The sequence below is a fragment of the Gigantopelta aegis genome, chromosome 6 (genome assembly GCF_016097555.1).
Source record: "Gigantopelta aegis isolate Gae_Host chromosome 6, Gae_host_genome, whole genome shotgun sequence".
Classification (NCBI taxonomy): domain Eukaryota; kingdom Metazoa; phylum Mollusca; class Gastropoda; order Neomphalida; family Peltospiridae; genus Gigantopelta; species Gigantopelta aegis.
Window position 1 is genome coordinate 30,046,511 of NC_054704.1, and position 16,288 is coordinate 30,062,798.

General features: G+C 34.7%; 1 protein-coding gene across 1 annotated transcript in view; it reads right to left on the bottom strand.

Moving 5' to 3' along the window:
• The window catches only part of LOC121376235 (rapamycin-insensitive companion of mTOR-like), a 41,471-nt gene that overhangs the window by 21,981 nt on the left and 3,202 nt on the right, over positions 1 to 16,288 (bottom strand). Inside the window, exons 4-17 of the mRNA XM_041504052.1 lie at positions 16,117 to 16,248; positions 14,017 to 14,207; positions 13,289 to 13,461; positions 12,009 to 12,073; positions 11,457 to 11,524; positions 9,930 to 10,012; positions 8,889 to 8,976; positions 7,326 to 7,416; positions 5,456 to 5,522; positions 4,491 to 4,571; positions 3,553 to 3,653; positions 2,427 to 2,604; positions 1,749 to 1,853; positions 811 to 857 (exon numbers count right to left, since the gene is read on the bottom strand). Of these exons, the coding sequence (XP_041359986.1) occupies positions 811 to 857; positions 1,749 to 1,853; positions 2,427 to 2,604; positions 3,553 to 3,653; positions 4,491 to 4,571; positions 5,456 to 5,522; positions 7,326 to 7,416; positions 8,889 to 8,976; positions 9,930 to 10,012; positions 11,457 to 11,524; positions 12,009 to 12,073; positions 13,289 to 13,461; positions 14,017 to 14,207; positions 16,117 to 16,248 (1,470 nt within the window). The remainder of the gene's footprint in view (positions 1 to 810; positions 858 to 1,748; positions 1,854 to 2,426; positions 2,605 to 3,552; positions 3,654 to 4,490; positions 4,572 to 5,455; positions 5,523 to 7,325; positions 7,417 to 8,888; positions 8,977 to 9,929; positions 10,013 to 11,456; positions 11,525 to 12,008; positions 12,074 to 13,288; positions 13,462 to 14,016; positions 14,208 to 16,116; positions 16,249 to 16,288) is intronic.

Genomic DNA, 16,288 nt, shown 5'->3' on the forward strand with positions numbered 1-16,288 from the left:
ATCAATTTTTCATATCTCCTAAATTCAAGGGCCATAACAGAAAAGTGGGTAAATCACCACTAAACTTCAACTTGATCTGTAAAGCTATATACAAATGATAAAGCTATATAAAAAAAATTATTGTGATATATCCTGGCATTGCAAAAATCTGGAATTTGTTTTTCACATCTTCTAAGATCAAGGGCCATAAGTCCATTAAAAATGAGTAAATCGTTATGAAAGTCAAACATGATCTGTAACAGTACGTGATAAACCTATACACAAAATTTCAGCTCAATATCTAAAGGTCTTCTGAAAAAAGATTCTGGAAAAGAAATTTTGACATCTCCTAAGTTCAAGGGCCATAAGTCCGTTAAAAATGAGTAAATCGTTATGAAAGTCAAACATGATCTGTAACAGTTTGTGATAAACCTATACACAAAATTTCAATATCTAAAGGTCTTCTGAGAACAAATTCCGGGAAAACACATTTTCACATCTTCTAAGTTCAAGGGCCATAACGCCATCAAAAATGGGTAAATCGTCATGAAAGTCAAACGTTATCTGTAATAATACATGATGAAACTATATACAAAACTTCAGCTCAGTATCTCAAAGCCTTCTGTTAAAAACATCCGGAAAACATATGTGGGACAGATGGACGGAAGGACAGATAGACAGACGGATGGACGGATGGAGCTGTAGGGGACTAATAACAGCATTTATTATTGTGAACTGGTCTAACTTGAAATACAATTTTAAAAATGATTTTAACCTCACTGAAAAAGAAAGGTCTGAGTCATAATAAACTATTCAAGTCATAATACAAACCTGATTACATTCTGGTCATCAAGTCTTCGTAATTTATCATCTGGCCACTGAAAACATTTAAATGTTGAATTTTAGCTATGTTTAATAGTTACATTTCTTTTATACCAAGTCATATTATATTCACGTATATCCTTTTGCACTTATAGTATTATAATTAAATTTTCTTTGTGTCTCTACACTTTATGGCAATCTGACTGGTCCAGAGGTGCTTACTTTTTTTTTTCATATCTCGATGCCTACTACCACCCTCCAACTGACTCGCACTACTTTTGTGCAACCATATTTAGATATTTTTAAGAAAACACACAGAGTCATACAGTATGCACATCATTTTTTTCAGTTCATACTTGCATGCACCAAAAAATAATTGCGGTCAATTTTTAAATATTTCCACAAAATAATGTAAGAAAATGTCAGTCTTTAAACACAGGTAAATATTTTTAAACTATTTGCTCAAAGATGCTACAGATGATTTTGGAATTAACCTCTTTTTTTTATAAATTTAAATCCATGAGAATTATGAAGGCCATCAAGTGGAAATTAAAAACCTGTGAGTGAAAGAAAGAAATGTTTTATTTAATGACGCACTCAACACATTTTATTTACAGTTATAAGGCGTCCAACATATGGTTAAGGACCACACAGATATTCATGGGCTACTTTTCGATTAGCAGCAAGGGATCTTTTATATGCACCATCCCACACAGGGTAGTACATACCACGGCCTTTGATATACCAGTCGTGCTGCACTGGCTGGAACAGAAATAGCCCAATGGGTCCACCGATGGGGATCGATCCCAGACCGACCGTGCATCGAGCAAGTGTTTTACCACTGGGCTACATCCCGACCCTACTTGTGAGTGAAATGCAGTAAAATGCATGCAAAACATGAATGGTGATGTGTAACCTGTACTGAATCTAGGACATCCAATCCTCACCTTCAACAAAGAACTAATGAGATTCCAGTCCCAACACTTCCAATCTCTGTTTCCAAGAATCTGAGTGTCACGCACCACTTGAGACACGAGGTCATCAGCCAGGGCCTAAAAGTAAATAAACCAAATAGTACGACATGTTATAAACCTGGTTTATTACCCTCTCAAAATATGCAGTTTTGGGATCGGACAAGCCAAAGCCTACAATAAGGCCTCTTGCAAAATTTTACAACAAAACAGTTACACAGTCAACATGTTTTAAATATAGAAGCTTGGTCAGAAGACAGACAGGCAGTAGCAGGATGGGAATAGCAATATACTGCAAATCCTTGAGCAGAAACCAAGAGGGCTGTAAAGAAAAAATAAGTGTATTGCCCAATAGTAAATGAAAAATATCCTTTACTTTCAACTTATTTTCATGCTTATATCCAATTAAGGTTCAAGCACGCTGTCCTGGGCACACATCTCAGCTATCTGGGCTGTTTGTCCATGACAGTGAGTTTGGGGTTAGTTTGTTAGTGAGAAAAAAAAGAGGGTGTAGTGGTTTTACACCTACCCTACTGAGTTGATAAAAAAACTCGCTCTGGGTGGGAGCCGGTACCGGGCTGCAAACCCTGTACCTACCAGCCTTATGTCTGATGGCTTTACCACGATGCCACCAAGGTCGGTAAATCAAAATACCTTTGTGAAGTACAGCTCTGACAAGCTGTCTCGTTTCAAGTGCCAGTGTCTGCCTACGAATTCAATGAATTTCCCAGCATGCTGCAGAAGCTGATCGAGAAAGAGACTGTGTGGAACCGGTCCGCGTTTCTTCAGTGAATGTAAATGAGTCAGGTTGGTCACAGCCACACTGGCCTGGCTTTAATAAAGAAAGAAAACAAACTTTTATCAATACGAGTGCTAAAGTGAAATATTTTTCCATACAAATCAGAGTTCACACTGGAAATGGGCCCTTAATAGGATTATCAATATGATGTTTTTTAAACAAGAAATCTGTACCATATTCAAATTTAGATAGCTAAACACAATAAAATAAAGGCTCTTTTGACAATTGTATTTATTACATTTTCTTAATTAGCATTTTGGTAATTTAATAATGAAATATATTTGCGTAACATTAACAGGGAACAATATTTTAAAATCTTAAGACAGCCTGAAGTTGGTTCAGCTGATAGTGTAAGGTTATCTAAAATAAACTTTAAAATACTGGGGTTTTTTTTTTACTGCAAATCACTGAAGAACAGTTTCTTTAAAGGGACAGACTCTAGTTTCTAAACACCAAGTCTTTATGTTTCACAATTACAGCCGTTTATGATCACTGAAATCAAACATTACTTATATTTTATTCTTTACATTATCCATTTTCGTACATCCGAAGTGTTTCTGGTCATCCTGGTGTTTCTAATACCACAAAATGTATTTTTCACATTTTCGAAAACGCACATGCGTTCGAGAAATAGCGGTTAAGGAGTTGCGTTTTAGTTAATTTTTACGGGTATTTCAATGTCACAGACTCTTTTTTTACTCTATTGTATCCATATTTGTTACAGGTTTGTAAATTAATCAAACTTAGGGTCCATTTTTACGGGTTGAAACTAGGGTCTAGATGAAAAAAATATGTTTAAATTCTAGGTTCTCTCCCTTTAATACTTGGTAAAGTGACTTTCAGAACATGATGTCTAAAGCTTTTCAATTAAACATGATATTAAAACAAGCATAGTATCCTCATATTTTATATTTACCAAATTGTTTGTAATTAACAGTGTGGATATTAAAGACATGCTGATTGCATATCAGTAATGCTTACTGTCGCTTTGCAAGAGGAATTTCAAAGGAGGAAGCCATGGTTATCAAACTTGGTAAACAATGACTATGGCTGCTGGTTTCTGGAGGGAGTAGTTTGTAGGCCTGGAAAAAACAAGACACCCATATAATATATCAAATATTGTTTAACAAGATTAGGAATCAGTCAAATAATAAATATATTTATATGTAACACATCAAATATATTGTTTGACAATTAGGAATCAGTCAAATAATAAATATATGTACAAGTAACATATCAAATATATTGTTTAACAAGATTAGGAATCAGTCAAATAATAAATATATGTACAAGTAACATATCAAATATATTGTTTAACAAGATTAGGAATCAGACAAATAATAAAATATATGTAGAGCCAAAAAATCAACAATGGCACAAATCTGTGAAACTGTGTTCCGTTCCATATTATTTTAACATGCTCATATACCACAGAGGTTTCGAGCATGTCTGCCCCGGGATTCGACCTCTGAGAGGCCAGGGGCCCAACCCGGGGCAGATGAATCTGTGTAAATTCTTTTTGTGTCAAAATTAAATGAAAGGGGTATTTGTTTAACACGGCCATTGATCTTCACGACATCAAAGCAGTACTGTAACAGTAACAAAATTGATCCGTAATTTTTTTTTATCATTATCAAGAATTAAGTATTATTATTTGTAATAAATTGTTGTCTCAAGATGACCCGAATTTTGAGAGCTGTTACCGACACCTCAGCACATTTCAACTCCTTAAAGCACTGACCATAGTTATTACAGTCAACTGTTTTCAGCTATTACAGCTTTTTCATAATATAAAATGGCTGTTTCAGTTATTTTTTCTGTTTTCTCTGAAAAATCAATTACAATATTTAGTGGCAAAGGGGGAAATTTAAAAACATTTTTTTTTTTTTTTAGACAGGCACTATCAAGCTTTTACCTACCAAATGCAGCAATTCACCCAACAATATCACAGCTCTGGTAAACAGGGCTCCTTCGCTGCTTATCACAACTTCAATCAATGCCTGACAAAAAAAACAAACATAAAAAAAAACAATAAGGCTCATCCTGTGCTTGAATTGTTATTATGAAAACATTTAACATGATAAAAAGTTTCGTATTTCTCCTGCCTCATCTATTCTAGTCTTCTTTCATGATGCATTTTATTTAGTACTTCCATGCACCAATCTAGCTGATCCTGGTAAAACAGGCCTACCCCATGGTACCAGATAATATACATGCAAAACTTAGTCAAGTAGTTACAGATGCATAGAAAATCCCAAACATTTGACCAAGCTGAAGCATTTCTACAACATGTGTAGAATGAACATTTGTTTATATTTATTTTCGTTCTTATATCCAATTAAGGTTCAAGCATGCTGTCCTGGGCAACCACCTCAGCTATCTGGGCTGTTTGTCTAGGACAGTAGGTCAGTGGTTAGTTAGAGAGAAGTTGGTGTAGTGGTCTTACCCATCGAGTTGTTAACTCAAGCCGGTACAGGGATGCGAACCCAGTATCTACCAGCCTTAAGTCTGGTGGCGTAACCACTACACCACTGAGGCTAGTTAACACAAATATTCACAATGCACCTTTAATAGCTGGAGCTGGACAGCAAGGAGCTGACAAAGAAAGAAAGAAAGAAATGTTTTATTTAACGATGCACTCAACACATTTTATTTACGGTTATATGGCGTCAGACATATGGTTAAGGACCACACAGATTTTGAGAGGAAACCTGCTGTCACCACTTCATGGGCTACTCTTGAGCTGACAAATAAGGAGTGCTATCACAGGGAGAAAAAAGCAAGGACATTTTAGGACTGAAAGGTTAGGGAACACATAAAATAAGGAAATAGGCACAGACACATCTGTTATTATATTAACCACATCTGTGGTCAAAATGGTTACCTCTAAAATGCCAGCACTAATCCAAGCACTTAAGATCAGTGCTAAATGATTCTCAACAAGATTTGTTCTGAAAAAAAAAAAAAAAAAAATTAAAACAAAATATAGAATAAAATACAGAAAACTATAACTACTAAACAATTCTTACAACTTAATCCCTCCATAAAACTCCCACCAAAATCCTATTGGATAGATGAACATGATATGTATTTTATTTTCAAAGTATAGAAAGAACAGTGAATTTTATGGCAATATCTTCAAACTAATCTTACACCAATGTCAGTTCATGAAATTTACGGGGGTTTTTCCACAACGTAGATTTTACATCCCAAACAGTTATAAAACAAATTCATAATTCATAACTGAAACAGCGAAGGAAAAAGGACATTACAGTCATGTGACCGGAACTAGAGGGAGCATACAGCAGAAGAATTTCAGGCCATCCCATTGGCTGTTGGGATGTTCAGACCAGACTACTAGCCGTAGGAGGGAGTGCACTTGTTTGAAGACAGGTGATGTTGAAAAGAAATAAATATTGCTATAGGTGTAAGAATATAAAGGAATCTGCAACTGATTTTTGTCCATACTTTTTATAAATTAATACGTTCAAGTATATATCAGGTATCCAAGTCACCTGTCCAGGAAAGTGTTAACTGATTAGTGAGAGAAGCTAATGCAGTAGTCTTACACTCCCACAACTGACCTTGGTGGTGGAGTGGTTCAGCCATCAGATATAAGGCTTGTAGGTTTTAGGTTCGCCTCCTAGTACTGGTACCCACCCAGAATGAGTCGGTGGGAAGGTGTAAGACCACTACACCGACTTCTTTCACTAAAAACTAAAAGCTAACCACTAACCATCTATCCTGGACACAGTCCAGATAGCTGGGTGTGTGTGCCCAGGAGAGGGTGCTTAAATCTTAACCTTCTGACTACTGCAGGCGAGATATCTTGCCCGACGTCACGCCAGTCGACATACTGTACACTGTATACAGTTTATTCCCCAATTCATATTTCCCGCCATTTTGCACACCACACTTACCAGGAAACAGTTTAGTTTACAATAAACAGCTTTTGTTTGTTGTTTTTCAGTGGAAAATAGCTTGGAATTTTTAGTTTAAAAAGTGGTTTTCGGCAAGTATTTTCGCTTGACAACAATGGCGGCACATTGCGGTCATTTTCAGGGATCGATAACTGATTGTAATAGCTAATTTGATAATAAATTTGATCGTTTTACCAACAACAAAAATCACCAAATATTGCAATATGAATAAAAAACATTCTGGTCAGAAAACCACTGTTATTGGGAATAATGGACATGACTACTGGACAGCTGGACACACATCTTTTTTTATTCTTTGCCTAATTTAATAACCATTAACTGACCTAAAATATCATAGAAATTACAAAAACCCACGAAAATAATATTTACCGATTCATACATGAACTTTATTTTATATATTTAGAAAACATTTAAGTGAATATGTTAGTAAAAATTATAAACTTGTACCCACTCAACATGGTTTTGTCAAAAATTAATCCAGTAGTCTAAAGGTTGATTGGATATAAGCATGAAAATAACTACAAATGAATTAATACACAATGTCACTCACCAATCTTCAACCAACTGACATAACCACTGAACCATTGAGGTCAAGTTAATGCAAGTGTTCAGTTAGAAACAAATCATCAGTGGCAAAAAAAAACCCACCACCACCCTCTGCACCCACCAAACATTTCATCATTCATAAATTATATTAATGTTGAAAAGAATTCTCAAACAGTACTTTTTTTTTAACAATGCTTTGCTATTAAAAATAATAATCCGACACCTTTCATTTTGTAAATGATTTTGTTAGTGAAAGTAATAACCCACCTTGTTTTAGCTAAATGAGGTAACACTGCTCGACCTTCCTCCACTATAAACCCTTCGGAGAGGCGCCATGTTTCCTGCATATCACTGCGGTCTGAAACATCATACAAAGTGTACATGTATATAGTATATATGGAATAATATAATATACTTTAGTTACCGACATTCAACAACTCCATTACTGCAAAAAAACCCCACAAAAAGCATTAATTTGGGGTGTAGCCAGAGAGGAAAAAACGTGGAGGTAAACCCAGACCTGTAAAATAAATATCAGTCAGTGTTCGAGATTAACGGTATCCCGATATCCCAGGGATACCAGAATTTAATTTTGGATACCAGACTTCAATAACCCAGTATCCCACCGGGATACCATACAAAGTTTTTTTTTTTTTTTTTAATCCTGCGTTTTTATTTTTCGCTGAAACAATGAAAGTCGTCATTTATTGGTGAAGTTAAGTAACAGTATTTTCGAGCTCGTACCCAATCTAATGCTATGCCGTAACAGTATCTCCCCCAACTCGTACCCAGTCTAATGCTACACTTGTCTAATGGAGCAATAGCGGGGTAGCAATACACTGGAAACTGCTACGTCGCTATTGTTTTTGTTGGATGTTTCCTCCCTTAAAATGATACAGGTAAGTTTATCATTAGTAATGTCAGAAACACTTATAGATTACTGCTAAATATTAATTTATGTCAGTATTACTCAAAAATAGATGCAGCAAATAATTTTGCCGATTCTGTTTGATTGCGAATTTCACAAATTCCGCGATTTCGATTGCGGCGTAGAAATAGATTGGGAACAGTCCGTCCCATCATTCTATAAAAAAATGTTGTTCTAAATAATGTCAGTTTGGTTTAACGTAAGAAAAAAGTAAAAGTGGTTTGGAAATAACAAAACAATACTATGTTTCTGTGTAACTTACAAATCGGTTGGATCAGAAATAAATCATTTGTAGTAAATTCCATATCATGAAAAAAGGCGTTTTCTGTTGGATGGAATATAAGTGGGATACTAAATTCTCATGTGGGTTACCAGATTTTAAAATGTTACAATCTAACTGGGATACTGCCTACAAATTGCCTTGTCTGCCTCATGTTGGCTACACCATTGTTAATTGCCACACATATTTGGTTGAAAAATTAACTAAAACTTGCATTGCAAATACTTTAATGTCAGTATTACAACTGATATTGTAAGTATTTATCTTACGACAGAGCACACAATACATATACACAAAATACATCAGATAGACATAACACACACACAAAATAGGTGAAAAAAAATATTTTAAGTAGGTTAATTAAAAAACTAACATAATAATTTAATGTATCACATGGCTAGTTCTAAGAAAAGCAGAAATTAACCATTAAAAAGCAGTACCGATAGTTAAAACATTATGTTTGTTTAAAAGACTTGTACTTGATAACGTGTCTCTTAGTTATCTGTAATTATTCACCACATAACCTATTAGCGATTCATGTTAATTCAAAGTTACAAACCCGACACATGAACAGAATGACTGTTCGCATGGAATATTGAGCCCTACATGCTGCACAACTCACCAACACTAATGAGAGCAGTCGCAAAATCCGAGGTCCACTGAGGTAAGGTCAGTCTGAAGAGATCAAACAAGGTTTCCATGATGTTTTTCTGTGGACAAACAAAAGTTAAAATTGGTTTTGTTTCATGACATCACTAGAGCACACTGATTTATTAATCATCCACCAGTGGATGTCAAACATTTAGTAATTGCGACATATAGCCTTAGAGAAGAAACCCGCTACATTTTTCTATTAGTAGCAAGGGATATTTTATATACATCATCCCAAATACAGGATAGCACACACCACAGCTTGTGATGCACTGCCTGGAATGAGAAATAGCCGAATGGGCCTGTGGACAAACAAAGTCTACTTCATCAACATAATATATTAATACATCCAGCATTTGGTAAATACATCCAGCATTTGGTAAATACATGTACATCCAGCATTTTGTAAATCCATCCAGCATTTTGTAACAGGGTAACCACTTCTCAGCCTCACAGAGATACAAACAGATTATTATATATCAATACATTACAATATGAAATAAGAACAGTTACTGTCTTACGACTTTGAAAATATTTTACTGGACCCTAATTTTTTTAAATACATAATATATTTAGGACAGAACAGTTTAGGCCATGGTCAGATTCTTTTCTCTTTTTTGTTTGTTTGTATGTACGCACCAGATTCCACACACATTATCTGCTGCCTATCCAATTCAATTGCCTTGATGACTGGTGTATTAAGGTGTTGAAGTAGGGACGGACAGGTCTGTTAGCACCTACTGATTTCAATACAACCAAATTCAACAGTCAATGAATATCATGTGCAGAAGTGGTACAAAACATACCAAAGATAGCTTTGATCTCAGCCTTACAGTTTCGTCTGCTGAATCATCAAATATACAGTGAAGTTGAATTCGCCAAAAAGCAGATTTGGAACGTAGCTTGTTTAACTGAGATTTTAAGGAAATCTCAGTTTGACAAAACATTCTGAAAAATGCTAACAGTGTTTTTATTCTAGTTTAAAGACTGGTAGAGAGTAATTTGTTCATACTCTGATTTCTGTGTAAGGGAGGTAGAGTATTCCAATGAGGGACTGCAGACCTGACCCTTCTGGATGACACAGTCGTATTAAACCTGGAAATATAACAGAACAATACTGGATGATGTAATTTCAGAACATTCAGAATAATCTTAACTGTCTTTACTTTATAATTCTACAAGTTTTAAAACTGAGAATATTATTTAAAACATATAAAATGTATGACTGTAAACGATCACCGAAACATATAGTTAATCAGTCATAAAAATACTGGCTTTGTGACAAAATGATGTCCAAATTACACGTTGCTTGTTAATATCAACAGTTTTTCCCTATAAATTCTACAAGTTTTAAAACTGAGAATTTTTTTAAAACATAAAATGTATGACCGTAAATGATCACCAAAACATATAGTTAACAAGTCATAAAAATACTGGCTTTGTGACAAAACGATGTCCAAATTACTTGCTTGTTAATATCAACAGTTTTCTCCTATAAAATTAATGCAGGTGAAAAATAAAAAGGTATGTCTATATATAGTAAATTAGATAAAAGACCCAAATGTAATAGCTAGCTTTTATTAGGATATTCAATAGTTGGATGTGTAACAGAAAAAATCAACCTCCACTGAGGGGATTTGAACCACAGACTCTCAGTATGAGAGTCCAGCACTCTACCAACTGAGTTGATAGGGAAATTCCCACAAGCTACTGCCAGTAGGAGCACTTTATACCAACACTACTACATACTATCCTATCAAGTGAAACTATGTCCCAGAGCTATGGGCCATGGGCAGTTGAACTGTTACGGGTCCTGACTGGGTTATAATTGTATTCTTGTGCTAAGAACACACCCAGTCCCTACGTCGGCTCCAAATGTAACAGAAAAAATCAACCTCCACTGAGAGGATTTGAACCACAGACTCTCAGCACGAAAGTCCAGCGCTCTACCAACTGAGCTAATAGGGAAATTCCCACTAGCTACTGCCAGTAGGAGCACTTTATACCAAAACTACTCCAGATGTACCATCATCTGTTGCATTCTCCACAAACAAAAGTCTTTGTAAAATACACAGTTGGGCAATAAAGATAATGCTTAGGTTTTAGAAACAGGCTAATGAAAGATGGTTTCCATGTACCATAAAAAAAAAGTTAAAGTTTGTTTTGTTTAGCAACACCATTAGAGCACATTGATTTATTAATAATCAGCTATTTGGATGTCAAACATTTGGTAATTTTGACATATAGTCTTAGAGAGGAAACCTGCTATATTTTCCCCTTAGTAGCAAGGGATCGTTTGTATGCACCATCCCACAGGGAGGATAGCACATACCACAACATTTGATATGCCAGGCTGGAATCAGAAATAGCTCAATGGGCACACTGACAGGGATTGACCCTAAACCGACCGTCATGACAGCACTTTACCACTGGGTTACGTCCCACCCCATATGCCCATGTGCTAGTACAAGTATTAAATGATTAATAATCTTTCTCCATAATGAACTGTTCAGTAAATATTTGACAGCCTTCCTCTCACCAGGCCATGATCGCATCATGCACACCAGCGCCATTTTTCCAGCGATAAACCTAGCCTCTTTGTCATCTCTGTATGAAAAAAAACGAAAGGACCAATTATTGACATCACTGCTCATCTTAAACTACAAAATTTACAAAGCCTGTTTTTCCTTACAAGCATATGTTTAAGCATTGTAAAATTTATGTACATGTAAGATAAAAAACCAACAACTTTGTATATTTGTCTCTGAAGTGTCTAACATATAGTATTTGCAACATTTGGTCAAAGAAAGAAAAAAAAAAAGAAACATATTTTAACAGCAATTTCTTAAAGCACATCTCATTTAAAGTTATGATGTCACAATAGCATGAAGGAAAATATTCCTTGCTTTTACTCTTATAAATTAACTGAATCTATTCATTTGATTAATCGAGTCCACATTACGTCCTAAAATCTGGTTAACATTTTGACATATTATATATTACTTCATTAATTTGAGACTTATCAGGTTTAATATTTTAAGTTCTTCGACACTAATTGCTTTTAACAACAGTAAGTAGATGTTTAACTTACGCATGATGATGGTCTGTCTCCCCACTGTACCTAAAGTGACAGTCTGTAAATGGCGCCAAGAGTTGCTGTCAGAAAACAAATAAAGTGATAAAGTTATTAGTTTTGCATATTCCTACATAAATTTGTGATGGTGGTTATGCGACAGATAAAAAAAGCTCTATATTTCTATATTATTAATTTAAGGACAGGTAATAAACATAGATTATTGTATAAGCAGGAGTTCAGTACAAGATGTATTGATACTGTTTTATTCACCAAGCTAGAATGTGGGTATGAAACAATACCAAATACATTCCATACACTTCGAATAGCACTTCTGCAAAAATGATATTAGGGCATTGAGTGCTATCACTTCGATTGACAGCATCAGGGCTACAGAAAGTAGTTGCCTGGTCACCAAATGCGAGTAAAATGTCTTATGGATGATTTAAAAAATGCAACTACCAGTCCGAAGGTCTTTTGATTTTGTTTGACACATGTTACCAAGGGCCATTTTTGTTTTGTCAATATATCTATAGATTTCATTTGACGTGAAGACACTGTACATATTGTTAATAATATATTGTTCGGACTATTAAAAATTCTGGCAGGATAGTAATTTTAGTCTGGCGGGCTAGTTAAATATTTACCATTTCTGCACCCCTGCAGCATTCATAAATGTTATCCTCTTACAAATGACATCATGTGTCACGTATGACATCATAATACAAAGGCTAGAGCCTGTATGGAGCTAGATTGCTTGTATATATAATTTGTGTATTTATTATTATTATAAAATCGATTGATGTAATAAAACAATTATGGTACAACGAGACCAATGTTTTGTGGAATGTGAAAAAATAAATATTCATCCTAGGTCAATATATATATCAAGGGTCCAAAAGAATAACCTACAGTGTTCAAACAGATGGTAAATATTATAACGGTTGTGCGTATCAAGATCACAATGACACAGTAAAATAAAAACCTAAATGTCAGTAAATAAAGCTTGTTTAGTTATAAATATTTCATGATTGCCGAATTGTAATTATTAAAGCTTGTGGGTCCTGGACGGAGGAGCCAGCGAGAGTCGACACCTGCACCCATGACAGGCGTGTGCTACAACAGCTCTATGACCTGAACTGACCTGACCAAATTGTAAATTTTAAAATTCAAAAATATCAAAGTGCCAAAAGTATGACATCAAGTGTTATTCCTGTGGACCATTCATATATATTTTTTGCTTTATAAAACACCATATCAGTCTCATCATATAGGTTATTATTGGCTGTTATACATACCTCGAGGTCTGTGTTTGCCCTAATATAGTGCCGTGTCCTTGGGTGGTTTAGCAGGTATAACACAGTGCACACGAGTGACTCGTTCAAACGTGGGTACTGGTGAGAGTCCAGTATGTTCTGTAGCAAACAATTCAGTCCGCCACATTGTGACATTAGGCTTATGTTAGATATTGCTGAAACATAAAAAAAAATTGTTTTTACAATTAGAACAAAATTTGTGAAGAGGACTGCTTTTCTTTTTTAATTTTCATCTTCTTTTAATGTTATATATTCTAATTTATACTCTATTTCCCAAACATTTCTGCCTTCGTAGCAGTTTATTATTCATAAATTATCAATTACTAAGCAGTTTATTATTCAAAATTATTAATTACTAATCAACAAAAATGTACATTATATTTCTTTGAGGTACTAAACCTGCTACTTAATGCCAAACACCTTGGAAGTGTAGATTTTGGTTTCTATATTAAATCTTGTCAATCACATTTGTTGAAATATTTTTGTAATTCTAGTTCATTAGCAAACTGACAATCTTGGATCTAGAAGGGAAGTAACTCTCTTCTTGTATTCAGTTTTACTCAGTGATGTACTCGATCAATTGTTCAAATGGTTCAAGTCAGCAATGCTCAATTAACTTGATTAATTAGAATATCGATAATGAAAACGTAATATTATTCATTGTTGAAAACCATGCCGAGAAGAACTAACAACAATATACGTAAACCTACCAATCTCACAAATAGTGGCGAGAGACACGCGTAGCAATCTATCTCTTTCACTGGCGCCATCTTTGCCGATTGAGATCAGTGGAAAGACAAATGAAGATGGTAACTTATGTGGAGCAATCTGGATGATCTTTCGTATCAGTTTGACTGCATGAATTCTTTCTATCTCGTTGTCTAAACATGTGTCCAGGCATCTGCAATACACATCAATGAATTACATCAAAAAAATATAACTAAATTTCTGTTATATTCATTACAATTTAAAGCCATTCCATCGGTCCAAATGCAGCAATGCAAGGTTGTTCATTTCTCAATGAATGTAAAAATAATGTCGTCAGGGAACATCACTTTATATTAGTACTTTGAGCATTATTGTTTAAGAATTTAAAAAAAAGTCAAATTAAAATGTGAATTTTTAGTATTATTATTAGTAAGTATGTTTCAAATTTAATTATAAGTATTGTCTGTTATTGCTTAAAAAATTACGTTCATCAGGGTATGAAGACAAAAAATCATCCACAAATTTATGTGTGAACGACTTTGCCAATTCAGTTTGGCAGGAATTATGCGTTTCAGCCTAAACCCTGTTTACTATAGATCTACATGTACATGTACTTTCCCAGGTAAAACAGTATATAATCATGGCTTTTAATGGTAGTTATAAAGCTTGGAATATGATGTTTCCAAATGGGTTTATTTATAAGGCTCGATCCTACAAACTGTCAAACCGTAGACAAACATTATACAACTGAACTATATTTTGTTGGTTATCATTTTTCAAAATTCTATTTCAGAGCCTTCACAGTTCTTAGAATTTTAAAATTTATGGGATTATTGGTACCCATTAGAAAGTTCTGTTTTTCAGTAATAATGGATTATGTTACATAAAAATGTGTAACAGATTTATCATTCAGTGATTTTTACCGACACACTATAAACATGATACCAGAAACATTCATTTTTGTGAAATCAGGCCTGCCTTCACTGATTAAAATAATAACTAAAACACTGATCATTAATAAACTTTATGTTGAACTATACAAATGTATACACCAACAGGCATCAAAATTAGTTGACAACCGTTCTGGTTGCCATATGTCAAGAAAGTTGAGAACGCTACTTTGTTCTGCACAAAATGTTATTAACTACATAATTCACCTATAGTCTGTCTCACAGGGAACGCCTTTTTTATACTATGGAATTTACTACACATTATTTGTGTCTGAGCAGACTGATTTGTACACTGCATATAAAAATTGTATATTTTTGTTATTTCCAAAGCACTTTCTTATTACGTTAAATCAAACTGAAATTATTGACAAAAAACATGATGGGACGGACTATAGAGTTTGATTAGGTGTGTGTTATTTAGATACACATGTATGTACAGTATCAGTACAGTGAGAACAGTGACATGAATGACTAACAAAGTATCAGTGAGAATAGTGAAGGGCTTTTATATCAATACATGTAACAATGGAAATACAAATTTATGTTGTAACCTATATACGTTACCAGAATTTCTAAACTATCTTAGCACTACCAGGGCTTCTAGAATTTTTACAAAACCCACTTGCCATGGGATCAGCTAGTGATTTAAAATATTTACTAGCCACAATAAAAAATTCACTAGCCCTACTTTACGTAATACAATTTTACTAATAGTAATAATCAGATATGTTGCCTAAAGAGGGAGATAGAGATTAAAAACACTAAAATTGGGGGCTGGGGTCGCAGGCAGAATATTCATATTTACAAAATAGACTGAAATACAGCATTTGATAACTCTTTTTTTCACTAGCCGTTGGGCATGGCAATTGTAGTTATTTACTAGCCGAACATTGAATATTACTAGCCATGGGAGTGGAGCTACCATAATCTAGAAGTCCTGGGCTACGAAATCGTAAAACCATCCTAGGTTGTGATGTCACTATAACACAAGCTAAAGTCGTCATAGCTTACAATGGTTTTACAATCTGTATTTTGTGGGAACCTGTATATATATATATATATAGGTTAAATCAGACACATTGCTTATTTTGATAACTGCACTAACATAATTGTTAACCTAGCTAAAGAGTCCCTTTGTGAAGGTTGTTTTACCTGGCCACAAAGTAGTCCAATCGTAGGAATAGCAGCGTATCGAGAGTGTCATCAAACAGCAGCAGGTGACGCAGAACCCGGAGTGTCGCTGCTCGTACTTCTTTTGCTTCATCGAGCAACCCGACGCGCAAACTGAGAAAAACATACAAACACAATGTGACTGTGACTACTT